Source organism: Dysidea avara, chromosome 5 (assembly GCF_963678975.1).
Source record: "Dysidea avara chromosome 5, odDysAvar1.4, whole genome shotgun sequence".
Taxonomy (NCBI): Eukaryota; Metazoa; Porifera; class Demospongiae; order Dictyoceratida; family Dysideidae; genus Dysidea; species Dysidea avara.
This window is the reverse complement of record NC_089276.1, coordinates 22,754,546-22,767,916: the sequence shown is the minus strand read 5'-3', so window position 1 is coordinate 22,767,916 and position 13,371 is coordinate 22,754,546. Positions and strand designations below refer to the sequence as shown.

Here is a 13,371-nt window from a genome sequence, read left to right as displayed (position 1 = left end):
AAATGGTGGACCAAAGAGAATTTTTAAATACACAGGATTGGATCTTGAGGTCATTTAGTCACATATAGAGATTTAAAATGTACACACAAATATCTTCATTTTTATATTATAGCCACAGACTATTCTGTTACTATTTTAATATGACTTTTTACAACTATGGCTCCTTCACTATATTTTACAACTGGAGTCTTACATATACAACTAGTTTTTGGCCTCAACTAACCCACTTTAGTTCCTTGGCACACTGACAGTGTAAATACTGCAGTATCATTTGAGCTTATAAAGTTGAATTTCAAGGGTTTGGGAGTGCAACCTCCAGTGTGAAACTTAGGGTTTTGTATACTGTACTTGTATAGGACATCCACGTTTCACTTTCATACCCATCTCCTCATTGTGATAAGAAAGGTCATTTCTGAATCTCACAACAGCCTCAACTCTAAAATAATTGTCATAAAACTATTCCTCCTATTAGAATAAGGTTCTATGCCACTAGAGCCAGGTATTCATATGCTACCTAACTGATAATGCAGATAAAAACTGATGCAAACATTTCTCAGACATACAGCCTTGTTAACTTTATATATGCTAAAGAAATTCTACTGTTTTACTTGCAAGAGGAGCATTTCAACCCAAGCATCAAGTTTGTAGAAACAATTGAAAATACCCACTATACATTAAGCCATTTGGCAGCAGAAGCTGTTTATATTGATGCAATATATGATTCAGAATATAAAAATATAGCTTTGGTATATGGCAGGATGTTTGAGACAATGTGATGCACAGGTCAAGAAGACACACTGGTAACATTTTGAAGAAAAACATAATTTCATGTTGGATGTTCTATTAGAGTAGTTGACTGTTCTATTAGAGTATTTCAATTTTTAGTCATTTTTAGGTAAGTCTTACACCAAAAGTGTAATTTTGAACTCTTCTGAGTAATTCTTTAAAAAAGATTAGCCCTATTTATTTCCCATGCATACGTATAAGATGCAATTGCATTTGTACTGAAACTTCTAGAAGCTTCCTAGCTTGCACATAGTAAAATTTTGGAGGAGGGTGCTTCATTACCCCAAGCACTCTCCCAAAATCTGCCCTTTACAGGGGCAGATCTTGGGTTTGGCAAGTGGGTGTGGGGGGGTAGTAGGCAGATAGAGCAGGGGAGGGGGTCTGTGGTCCCCCAGAAGCTATAGATATCTGATATGTTTCAGGACTAAAAATTTTTATGTAGAGTAGTTTTATGCACAATTAATACCTAAATCATACTGCTTTCTATATTGATCAAGAGTTGTGTAGAGATAAGTGCAGTCATGAGTAGTTCAACTAGCTATACTATATAATTATTATGGATCAAAAAGAATGGCATACAAAAAAACCATGTGCATTAAAATATCCTTAGCAAGCTAAGTGTGTCCATGCATGTATGGGATAGAGCTGTAGATGCTATAGTTTGTTTCATACTCAGCAACTATGGAGGATTCTCAATAATATTTTGTGGTGAATCTTCTATTAGAGTATTTGACTGACTGCTCTATTAAAGTATCTGGACCCACCACTGCTATATGATATCAAAAAGAATAAATTATATATGAAGTACTGGTAGATTTAAAAGGTAACATCATGTCCCATTTGCTATACATACAAGCAAGGAAAATCAATTTTTGCACTGATATTTGGAGCAAGAAAGGCACTGCTTCTTTTACTGGTATCACTGCACATTTCTTTGCCAATCACAAGCATCTGTGAATGTTACTTTAGTAGTAAGATGCATGCCAAGCCCTCATACTGGAGAAGAGGTGTTACAGATTTTCATAGATTGGAGTGTGCATAATAACTGATAATGGGAGCAACATGTTAAAAGCTTTCAAGATTCTACAGCTTGAAGAAAATAATCAAAATGAAGATGATAATGAGAAATCTTCATACTTGTGTGATGATAATACGGATATCTTGAGTGTATCTGATAGTAGTAGTTTGGACGATTCCTTATCTGATCAGGAAGAAACTATTGATGAATCATACCTGCAAGACACTTTTTACCAAGAGATAATTTTCAAAATTGATGAAAACGAATATGAACACGAAATGGCATTTGCTGAGTATAGGAGACTAAGTTGCTTTGCCCATTCATTACTAACTGGTTGTCAGTAAATTTGATGAATGCAGTGTACTTAAACACACCATTAAAAAGGCAAAGAAAATCAAGTTTAACTTATCAACTAAAGCAACTGAAGGCTTATTGAAGATGTTGGTATAAAACTAATAGGAGATTACCCAACCAGATAGAGTTCTGATATCCTGTTGATTAGTCGGCTTTTAAAAGCAAGTTCTTGATAAAAATGGATGAGATGGATTGCAGAACAGTGAATGGAGAACACTAGAAAATGTTCAAACATTGCTGCAGCCACACTACCATATATCTTCGGTTATATAAACCTATTGTGCTAGAGTTGAAATACTATTTAGAGGAGATGTCTACAAAGCCAACAATGACCACAATATTCATCGAAAAAGTTAAATAATGAACCGAAATGGCGATTTGATAAATATGTGAATCCTCAGCAAGTGGATTTGATGTTTATTATCTGGTTACAACATTTCTTGACCCAAATACACACTGATTTTAAATACTCAACAGATTACAACTGTAAGAGCACACCTGATGGTAGTACTGAAAAATGAAATTTTAGAATTTAGTGGTGCAACTCCCTAGTCAGAAAACACAGACAGTGTGTCTAGTGAAGAAACTGGCAATGAACAACCTCTCCTTAAAAAGTTTCGTCAACTATACAGCATAATTTGCCAAAGATTACAAGAAGTACAGCAAGTCGATAAATCACTGATAAGTATATCTGTGGCTGCATAAGTACTCATGCAACCTTGCCTTCATAAACATAAGCTTTGACCCCATATCAATTTATGAAGAGTTTTGACATGATTCCATTGATGATGTATATATGTATTATCCATAAAATACTGTAGATGTGCATATATAAGCTATTGGGAACTGTTACAGTAATTATTCATGCTATATGTGTGTACAGACAATTGCATAAGAATGTATTCCAGTACAGATGCATAATCTGTTAACTATGGTCTACTTTTGTTTGACATCACATTTAGTGGTTGCACAGTCTTTGTGACTTGTAGCATTCCAGTTTGTTTTACATTTCCAGCAGAACATTTCCTTACAAATTGGGCACTTCATTTTGATTCTGGTACCAGTGTTCTCAATGAACAGGCCACACTGAGGACATTCTTTATGCTTCTCTGGATCTGACAAAAAATAGTTTCTTGTCAATCCCATTTCTATTTTGTACATCTGCTTCTCTGTCAATAACATACTTTTAAGCATTGAAAGCTCCAATTTCTTATCACACACCTGTCACAGTGGGGCTAACTGTCACGCTGGACTTTACTCGTAAATAGTTCACTGAGCTTTGACTAACAAAAACTAAACTTTTATTCATTGATTCAAAGTATTTATAGGTACAAAACTATGCACAAAATTCTATCCTATATTACAAAGCATGCATGCAGAAAAACAAACAAAAATTCCTAACCTCACAGTACACAACAACAAAATCAAAATTCCTAAAGCAGCATTACAACACCTACAAAATGTGCCTACTCTACAAGTTATGCAACTACAAAAATCACCATTACAAAAATCACACTAACAAATAAAACAGTTCAATCTCTTACACTCCTCCCTCCTTCTCCAGCAGCAAACTAGTTTGCTGCTACTCTTGATAGAGCATCAGCATTGCCATTAAGTATTCCTGCTCGATGCTCCACCACAAACTGGTAAGGTTGTAATGCTAAACTCCACCTTGCTAATCTTGGATTAGTGTCCTTAAGGCGGTCCGGCCACTGTAAAGCCCGATGATCCGTTTGGATTGTGAATAAACGACCCAGTAAGTAGACTCTGAAAAAATCTGTGGCCAGTCTAATTGCCAGACATTCTTTTTCTACAGTGGAATAACGAACCTCTCTGGGTAACAACTTCTTGCTATAGTATGCTACTGGGTGGTCTTTTCCCATGTTGTCCACTTGACTGAGTACTGCTCCAACTCCTCTCTCTGATGCATCAGTTTGGAGGATAAATGGTTGGGAGAAATCAGGGCTTTTCAGAACAGGGGCTGAACATAGTAAATCCTTCAGTCTCTGCCAGGCTTGCTGACATTGTTCAGTCCAGACTACTCTATTTGGTGCACTTTTCTTGGTCAAGTCAGTCAGGGGGGTTGCCACTGAAGCATAATTTGGCAGAAACTTCCTGTAGTATCCAGTAATACCGAGAAACATTCTCACTTGTGTCTTATCAGTAGGGACTGGTAACTCTCTCACTGCTCTTAGTTTGTCAGTTTCTGGTTTCACTATGCCTCCTCCCACAATGTGGCCAAGGTATATACAGTGTTCCATAGCATACTGACACTTGCTTGGCTTAGCTGTTAAGCCAGATTCTCTCAACCGTGACAAAATTGAGCGTAAATGTTCAAGGTGCTCTTCTCATGTTTCACTAAAAATCACTAGGTAATCTAAATAAGCAGCCGAAAATGATTGGAGCGAGACAGTCCATCATCCTTTGGAATGTTGCAGGGGCTCCTTGTAGGCCAAATGGCATCATTCTGAACTGAAAGAAACCAAAGGGTGAGTGAAAGGCTGTCTTATCATGATCTGATTCAGCCACTGGGACTTGCCAATACCCTCGTGTCAGGTCCATTGTTGAAATAAACTTTGCTTTTCCCAAACGGTCTAATAAGTCATCGATGCGAGGCATCGGGTAAGCATCAACTCTAGATACACTATTCAAACGACGGTAGTCAACACATGGCCTCAATGTGCTGTCTTTCTTTTTGACCAACACTAATGGAGCTGCCCACTGACTGGATGATAGTTCTATTATCCCACTTTCCAGCATCTGATCCAACTCAGCCTTCACTGAATCACGATAAGCATGTGGTACACGATAAGGAGGGCGGCGAATTGGACTAGCATTTCCTGTATCAATAAAATGTTCCACTAGGGATGTTCTGCCGGGTTTGGATTGGAGCACATCAGTAAATTCCTCAAGCAGTTGCTGCAACTGGCTCTGTTGATTGCTCCGTAACTGTGACCCAATAGTTGGTTGTCCACTCTGTTGCTCAGTCCAGGCTGGTACTGTATCCTCCAGCATGTCATTATCTGATTCTCCTGACTGCTCCTCAACCCATAAACTGATCTCAGTGTTCTCTGTAAGGCAATGAAACAGTTTAAGCATGTTCACATGAAAAACTCGCCTCTTTCTCCTTCTGTCGTGCATGTCAATCAAGTAGTCCACTTCTCCAATACGTTTCACCACCTCATATGGGCCTTGCCACTGAGCTAACAACTTACTAGTAGAGGTGGGGAGTAGGACTAACACTTGGTCTCCTGGCTGAAATTCTCTGTGTCTTGCATTCTTATCATACCAGTACTTCTGATCCATCTGAGCCTTTGTCAGATTCTGCTCTACTAATTTTGACATCTGTTGTAACTTTTCTCTAATGTCTAGGATGTATGACACCACACTAACATCTTGGGACTCTGCTGCTTGCCAGGACTCTTTTAATACTGACAGTGGTCCTCTGACACTCCGTCCATATAACAGTTCAAATGGTGAGAACCCTGTAGATGCTTGGGGAACTTCTCTGTAAGCAAAAAGAACATATGGCAGTAACTTGTCCCAATCTTTACCTTCCTTATCAATAACTTTCCTTAACATCAGCTTGAGGGTTTGGTTGAATCGTTCTACCAGCCCATCAGTTTGTGGGTGGTATGGACTAGTTCGTATTCCCTGCACCCTCAACAGTCTGTAGAGTTCCATTAGGAGTTTAGATGTGAAGTTGCTACCTTGGTCTGTCAAGATGCTCTGAGGAATGCCAACACGAGCAAACAACTTAATCAGTTCTTCAGCAATGTTCTCAGCATCTATACTCCGAACTGGTATGGCCTCCGGGTAACGTGTGGCATAGTCACATATCACTAACACATAGCGATTTCCACTGCGGCTTCTGGGTAATGGACCAACTATGTCCATGGCTATTTTCTGGAATGGAGTTGCAACAATTGGTAGTGGCACTAGAGGAGCTTTGGGCACTTTCTTGTGACCAGACTTCTGGCACTGTGGACAACAACGACAAAACTCCTCCACATCTTTGCATAAGGTTGGCCAAAAAAATTGCTGTGCCACTCTCTGTCTAGTTTTGTCCTTCCCCAGATGGCCAGCCAACGGAATATTGTGAGCCAGTTCTAACACTTTTGAACGACATTGTACAGGTAAGACTAATTGTTCTATCACAAGTTCTGGTGCTTTCTTGGATGGCTTCCACTGGTGGTATAGCAGCCCATCATTCCAATAGAAATCACCTACAGAGAGAGAATCAGGGTTAGTTGCAAACTTACGTGCTCCAGCCAAAGTAGTATCTTCTCGCTGTAGTCTCCTCAACTCATCTGTAGATACACTCAGTGGGGGTGTTGGTGCCTGCTGTGCTAATGTCTGATGATGTTGACAGTCTGCACGCTTCTGGCTTCTGGTCTTCTTAGGTTTATCTCTGGTTAACAAAAATAGTTCTTCATCAAATTCACTGCCAACAAGAGGCACACTTGGCTTCACCCCACACTGTTGTTCACTCTCTTCCATAGCCACATCTTCTTGTGTTTGTCTGAGAGACTGAGCCCTAGTCACTACCATTAAACTCTGTTCTGAAGTATATGGCCGGACATCAGCTATACCCAACAATTTGTCCAACTCTGGCACATCGGTGCCTAACAATACTGGCACTGGGAGTGTTTTGGATACTGCTGCTTCCACACTCAGTAGTAGTCCATCTACCTCCATCTCCAGTTTAGCCACCGGATACAGTACGGTGTCACCATGGGCACATCTAATAGTGATAGCATCTCCTTTAAGGTACTGTCCTTCATGGACCAGGTCCTCTCTCACCATGGTTCTGCTACAACCTGTATCTAACACAATGTTATCAACAGTAATGTCACCAATTTGGCCACTCCGACACACAGAGGAAGCCTTACTAACTGATAATTGCTGCTGCTCACCTCTACAGAACATATTTGCCTTCGTCGGATTTGCCGGACAAGTGGTTGCAATGTGGCCTCTTTCTCCACAATTGTAGCACTTCACATGGCTTAGTTCTGTAGACTTCCCCTTAGAGTCAGCTGCACTAATGCTACTCTTACTCTTTGGTTCCTTAGACACGTCCATTCTCACCACAGAATTGGCTTCTGTCTTTTTATTCTCACTTCTGTTCCCCGGACAGTCTTTAGCAAAGTGTCCTGTCCGATCACAACTATAGCATCGCCTCTGATTAACAACAGGCAGCTTGCGATCACTACCTCCTACAGCACCTACTGTTTGCCTGGTCTGTACATATTCATCAGCAAGTTCACCAGCTTCCTGGCAGGTTTTTGGCTTCTTATCTCGCACCCATGCCCGCATGTCCGGTGGTAGAGCTTCCAGCAGCTGTTCGAGGCCAACCATCTCCTTCATTCGAGCCATTGTAGTACATTCTCGAAGCCACTTGTTCTGTAAGTCCATCAATCTTATAGACAGTTCACGGAAAGACTCTTCACGGCCTCGAGTAGCAGTACGAAATCGTCGGCGATAAGCTTCTGTATTAATGTCATATCGAGTTAAGATAGCTGCCTTAACTGCACTGTAATCTCCCACGTCAGCTGGCGAAACAGCTGCATACGCCAGTTGAGCTTTACCAGTTAGTTGTGGGGCGAGGTGAATTGCCCATCGGTTTTCTGGGATCTCGTGAGCTTGCATGACGCGTTCAAAAGTCACTAAGTACGCTTCAATGTCATCCTTAGCTGAGAGGGGCACAAGCTTAACTTCTAATGAATTGCGGGGTGGTGGGGCTTTCTCCTTACTTGTTGCCACATCCATTAGGGCTTGCATGTGGTCCCGCATCTGTTGCATCTGTGCTGTAACAAGTTTCTCCCGTTGTTCCATTTCAGCCTGGCGGAGTTTTCTCTCAGTAACAATCTCTTCCTCGCGAGAAGCACGCTCTTCTACTAACATTCGAACCATGTCTTCTAGGGCTGTAGTGTTTGACATCTTGGCGGCTGGTTTCCGGCGTGGCTTTGGCATACAGTCACGAAAGTAGCTAGCTGGGTAGCTAAAGAAACACTCCTGTCACCAAATGTCACAGCGGGGCTAACTGTCACGCTGGACTTTACTCGTAAATAGTTCACTGAGCTTTGACTAACAAAAACTAAACTTTTATTCATTGATTCAAAGTATTTATAGGTACAAAACTATGCACAAAATTCTATCCTATATTACAAAGCATGCATGCAGAAAAACAAACAAAAATTCCTAACCTCACAGTACACAACAACAAAATCAAAATTCCTAAAGCAGCATTACAACACCTACAAAATGTGCCTACTCTACAAGTTATGCAACTACAAAAATCACCATTACAAAAATCACACTAACAAATAAAACAGTTCAATCTCTTACAACACCACACATTTTATTTCAGTGTTACCTTTAGAAACTTGTTTTATGCAATATTCAGATAAGGATTTAGAGTGAGGTGCTATTCCATGGCCACAAGGTAGTTTCATGCTTGAACATTCAATCAAAAACTTTTCATCTGCTATTTTAATGGATTTGAATTTAATATTATCTAAAGCTTCATCATCTATTTTAAGATCATCTTCATGGCTTTTATTGTGTGTCTTACTAGTGAAAATAACTTGTAATTCTTTACTTTGACTCTTGTCAATTCCTGCACACTGTGCTTGGATAAGCAGTGACTGCAAGATAAAAAATCGATTATTTATACTTACACATGCAACTTTGTAGTTGTACATACAAGAGTTTATCAGGAGAGTATACATAATGATGTAGTAAAAAAGATGAATTTGCTGAATTAAACAAGTAGGTAATCTATTTACAGATTTGTTTTTAAAATACTACGTTTATGCTGGTTTGCCAAATTTTACTCTTCCTGGTGTGTAAATATGCAAGGAATCACATACAAATTACAAAACACTGCTATAAGTGCATATTTTAAAAAGCAGATGAGTAGTACTCATGATCAATAAAAAGCTAACTATTTTGTGGCTAGTGTCAGCAACCATGTTAATGAATTTTATTAATACAATAATTAAAATTTATTACATTTGTTATACAAATTTGGACAACATAATAATTATGTAGCCACTCCAACTTGTAATTTAGTTTCATACACAGTATAATTGTAAGGGAAATACATAAACATATTAATTAACTAGCTACGTACCTCCACTTAACATCCTTAGATATCGTAACATTTCAAACACAATTGGACAGTATAGCTATAATTATGGAGGGAAGAGTTGAGAGAAATACAATATTATTATTAGGCTGTATAGTGTAGGATCCCTGTTATTTAGCATAGTTGATATTAGAGGATGAAAATTTTCACCTATGGCTAAGCAACCATGAAATATGTGAAACTTTGGACATATACAATATGATCAGTTAATTCACCATTTTTGCTTTTTATCATGCACAATGATTATAATATTATTTTGCTTATATTTGCTCAGTATCATGCTTTCATCACTTGCTCTTCCCATAGCAAGAAGGTATTGTAATTCTTACTGATGCAGTACATATATTCTGTAGCGTATACTTTTCAAAAACTGCACCTATTATAACAGCGCTTTACTATTTCTACCTGCTACCACCTAATTTTGCCAACAACCTAACTAGAGCACACAACCATAGCAAATGCTATAGGATTTTATGTCTGCTAGCTACACCAATACCTGCAAGCACATCTCTAAGATCACTTATGTTATCTTTGTAGCCCTACAGGGTAAATCTTAGCTATTACAATTATGCATTACTAACACAGTGTGTATGAAACATTCAAGTGCAAGTTGGGGTGGCACTGACAATACTTTACACCGTATAAGTCCATGTACTACAAAATAATACAGGAATAACTATAGCTACTAAGGTTATTCACACAAAATCAGTTAGTTGCAGCAGTATCTTCTTTTGATTCAATTGCTTTCACTGTATCTTGCATGCTACTCACTTTTTTAAGAATGACCAATGCCTCGTCAATCATCTTGCCAGCTTGGTCTGCCATATCAGCCAGCTTAGCTTGTCTGGAAATCGCCCATGTCAGTACTTGAGGATCAGTCTTGGCTATGTCAATTACACGTGTCAGCAAAATAACCCCAGATGCCCCTTCAACATTAGTAATTACTGCTTTAGAACAAAAGTTCCACCGATAGTAATATGCATCTAAACGGAGCAAAGCATTGTCAGTCCATGTTATGAACATGTTGTTCCCTTCATGTTGACCCATGTTGCTGTTCCCAAGAACACTCTCCACGCCCACTTTAACAATTTTTTCAAATCCCCTTGATATTCTGCCACCGAAAAAATCCGAGATGGCTGTTTCCAATTCAGGATGAGATGTGGAAGAAAGTACCACGCTCACTTGATGGTTCAGTTCAACTACTGTACCAGTGTGTATTTCTTGATCGCCCCTCTCGCCATTCAGCATAAGTCTTTTTGCATTTTCAAGACGGGACTTTACCATCGTTTCCAAAATGTTCAACCTCTCCTCTTTTTCTGTCCTCTCGTGATCCGACTGGTCTATACTTTCTCGAAGAGTTGATATCCTACTACCCATTGCAATTGGCTATGCAAGCTCGTACAGGCTGCAAAATTTTGTGTAACTCAAGCACTAACTAGTGCAACGGTGTAGCTTAACTGATGTGATGTGCAAATATAACCAACTTTTAAAGATTCCGATATATCACGTGATCACAGTGACGTAAGGAATTTGCTTAATAGCTGTGTTGTATGAAAGAGTCAAACTGGTATTGGTGGCTATGTATTGGCGACTAATTAGCTAAGTTAGATAGAGCGTACAACTTTAATAGCAACAGTAAAGTCATTTAATTTGTAGCAGCCAGGAAATGAAAATTAGTTTAATTGCTTTACAGAATCATCAATAGCTACATGTGTGGGAGTGTATGCGTGATTGACAGGATGATTCAGATGGTCTACCATGCAGTGATCTTGCATTGGTAACCTAGATTGCTCCTACAAAATTACTAGTTATGTATGCAAAATACTGAAGTTAGTGAAGTACAATAATTTTATGAGGTTCAGAAGCCTTAGTATAATGGGTACAAGGATAAAGGTAATGTAGAGCACAAAGGAAGCTGTAAAAAATGATCTATAGAGATAGCTAGCTAGCTAGCTAACTGGTGGATCTTAATTACAGTGACTTGTCTTTCCAATACTTCTTCAGGTTTGTCCACACTACTGATTGCATTGGCTATTATAAAGCAAGTTCTCTTGTGACTTGTTATCTGATAATTTATTTACTGCTATAATATATGTGCCTATACAGTAGCTACTTAGCTAGCTACTGTATATGTATATACATAGCTATACCTACGTATATGTATATGGAATTTTACATTGTCTTGCTATAATTGCTTGCCGTTTTGTTTTTCTTGTAGCTCATCCATCATTTATTATTACAGTGTGTTATTGTTGACCAATATGTGTAAAATGACCCAAAATCTGACTTGTGGACTGACTAAGTGGCTGTAAATCCTTTGTTTTTAATTCCAACTAGTTAATTCTTTTCTGAAGTATATAGCTCCATGTATTTTTATGTATAAATAATGGGCAGTTGTACAACATCATTATTACAAAATTTGATGTCATTTGTGAATACACTTTATACTAGTTTTCACACTGAAATCCGGCTACAATAAGGTGCGAGTTAAATATACAACTAGCTATATATTGCTTCATGTTGCTACTTCCTATATGTATATAAGAACACTTAGAACAGCATGTACTTAAGTCAAACTGAGTATAGACATTAATTCCTAGAGATTTACAGATACAGTAGTTACAGGTGGCATCAGTACATTATGACATATAGGGAAAAACCAAGGAAATTTTTTCACAATTTCCAAGAAGAAGCCATTAGATGTGATATCCCAGTAGATTGGTGTTTCTGAGAAAAACCATGAATCCTTACTTGCCACCTACCTGTTTATTGTAACATTGTAATCAACCAGGACAAGCAGAAACTTTTATTTACCTTTTCACATTAATTTTAGATACCCGGAGTTTTGAAGAAAAGAACCAATCAGTAGTGAATATGGTAATGAATAACAACATTAATGACTTCTTGAATATTCTTTAGCTATTTATGTCAGTGAATTTTGGGGAGTAGTGAGAGACATCATGGTACGTGATGCAGTAACTGGCTTAGTCAAACTAATGCCATCTGCTGCAGCATGCATGTATGATATAACTACCAGTATGTGAATTAGCATTATCTCCGTATACTGTTTTTTACAAATTTGAAATTTTTGCTTATAATAAAATGTAGTAAAACTAGCAACTGGATCTCAATTATAGTCATATCTCTTTCCAATACCCCCCACAGATTTTATCCACTTCCCAGATTGCCTGACACTATTGGTTAAGGAGGACCGCATTACATGTGGTGTATATACATAGTGAAGTTTTTGTTTAAGTATAGCTCTACTACCTATCTGCTGCTACTGTTGCTGTCGGTATTGTGGATCAGCTCATGTGGATGTGGTGAGGAATGCATTGTGGTAAACATCTATCAAAATTGTACTGTGTCCTTGAGACCATCTTGCTTATTTAATATTTTTTCTTAGCACATGCAGACTGGATACAGCTATCAATAGTGCTCTGAAAAGTTAATCCCTATATAACTACTGATTTTGTTATCAGCTTTGTGTTTAAATTTGTGTTACTTTGTACTAGGAGCTTATCAAGTCCTGAGTCCTTACAGACTCGGATGAGCTCCTGTTTGTACTATCAAGGCCTTAGGGATAATCCCTACTATTGTATCTATCAAAGTGGTGCTGTGATGATCAGCTGTTCATCAACACCTTTACAGGTGTTTGTGATGACATCATGCTGTTGAAAGCCACTAGATGAAAACATCTGGGGAGGCTAAGATCTGAGCACTGTCAGAACTAAGAGACATTTAAATAGCTTTTGTAATGCTGTCATTGGTTACTGTTTGTACACTAAATTTTTACTGTTTACATTATAATATTTTTCATTTCTAATCAATTTGTAATGTATACGCTATATGATGCCTGCACGTAGGGCAGGTAACACTGCTAGTGTAATATATTGTCGAATCTAATAATATAAACCTCTTAAGAGTTCAATACCTAATTACTTTTTTTTGATATAGCTTATCGATGGGTGTCTGGATTCAGTGGAATGGAATGGTGGAATGAAACGGTAATTGGGTAGTTTCACTTAGTGGTCCCCTCTTTATAACGATCACCTTCTAGCAA

At 38.4% G+C, this 13,371-nt stretch overlaps 1 protein-coding gene and 1 long non-coding RNA gene across 3 annotated transcripts in view; both read right to left on the bottom strand.

Moving 5' to 3' along the window:
• The window catches only part of LOC136256079 (uncharacterized), a 236,119-nt gene that overhangs the window by 97,769 nt on the left and 124,979 nt on the right, over positions 1–13,371 (bottom strand). The gene's annotated exons all lie outside the window — the stretch shown is intronic.
• Positions 8,252–10,758, bottom strand: LOC136255466 (uncharacterized). Its single transcript, XM_066048237.1, has 2 exons — positions 10,080–10,758; positions 8,252–8,805 (listed from the first exon to the last, which is right to left on the bottom strand). Exons 1-2 carry the CDS (start codon positions 10,683–10,685, stop codon positions 8,503–8,505), a joined length of 909 nt encoding a protein of 302 aa, XP_065904309.1. The 5' UTR covers positions 10,686–10,758; the 3' UTR covers positions 8,252–8,502.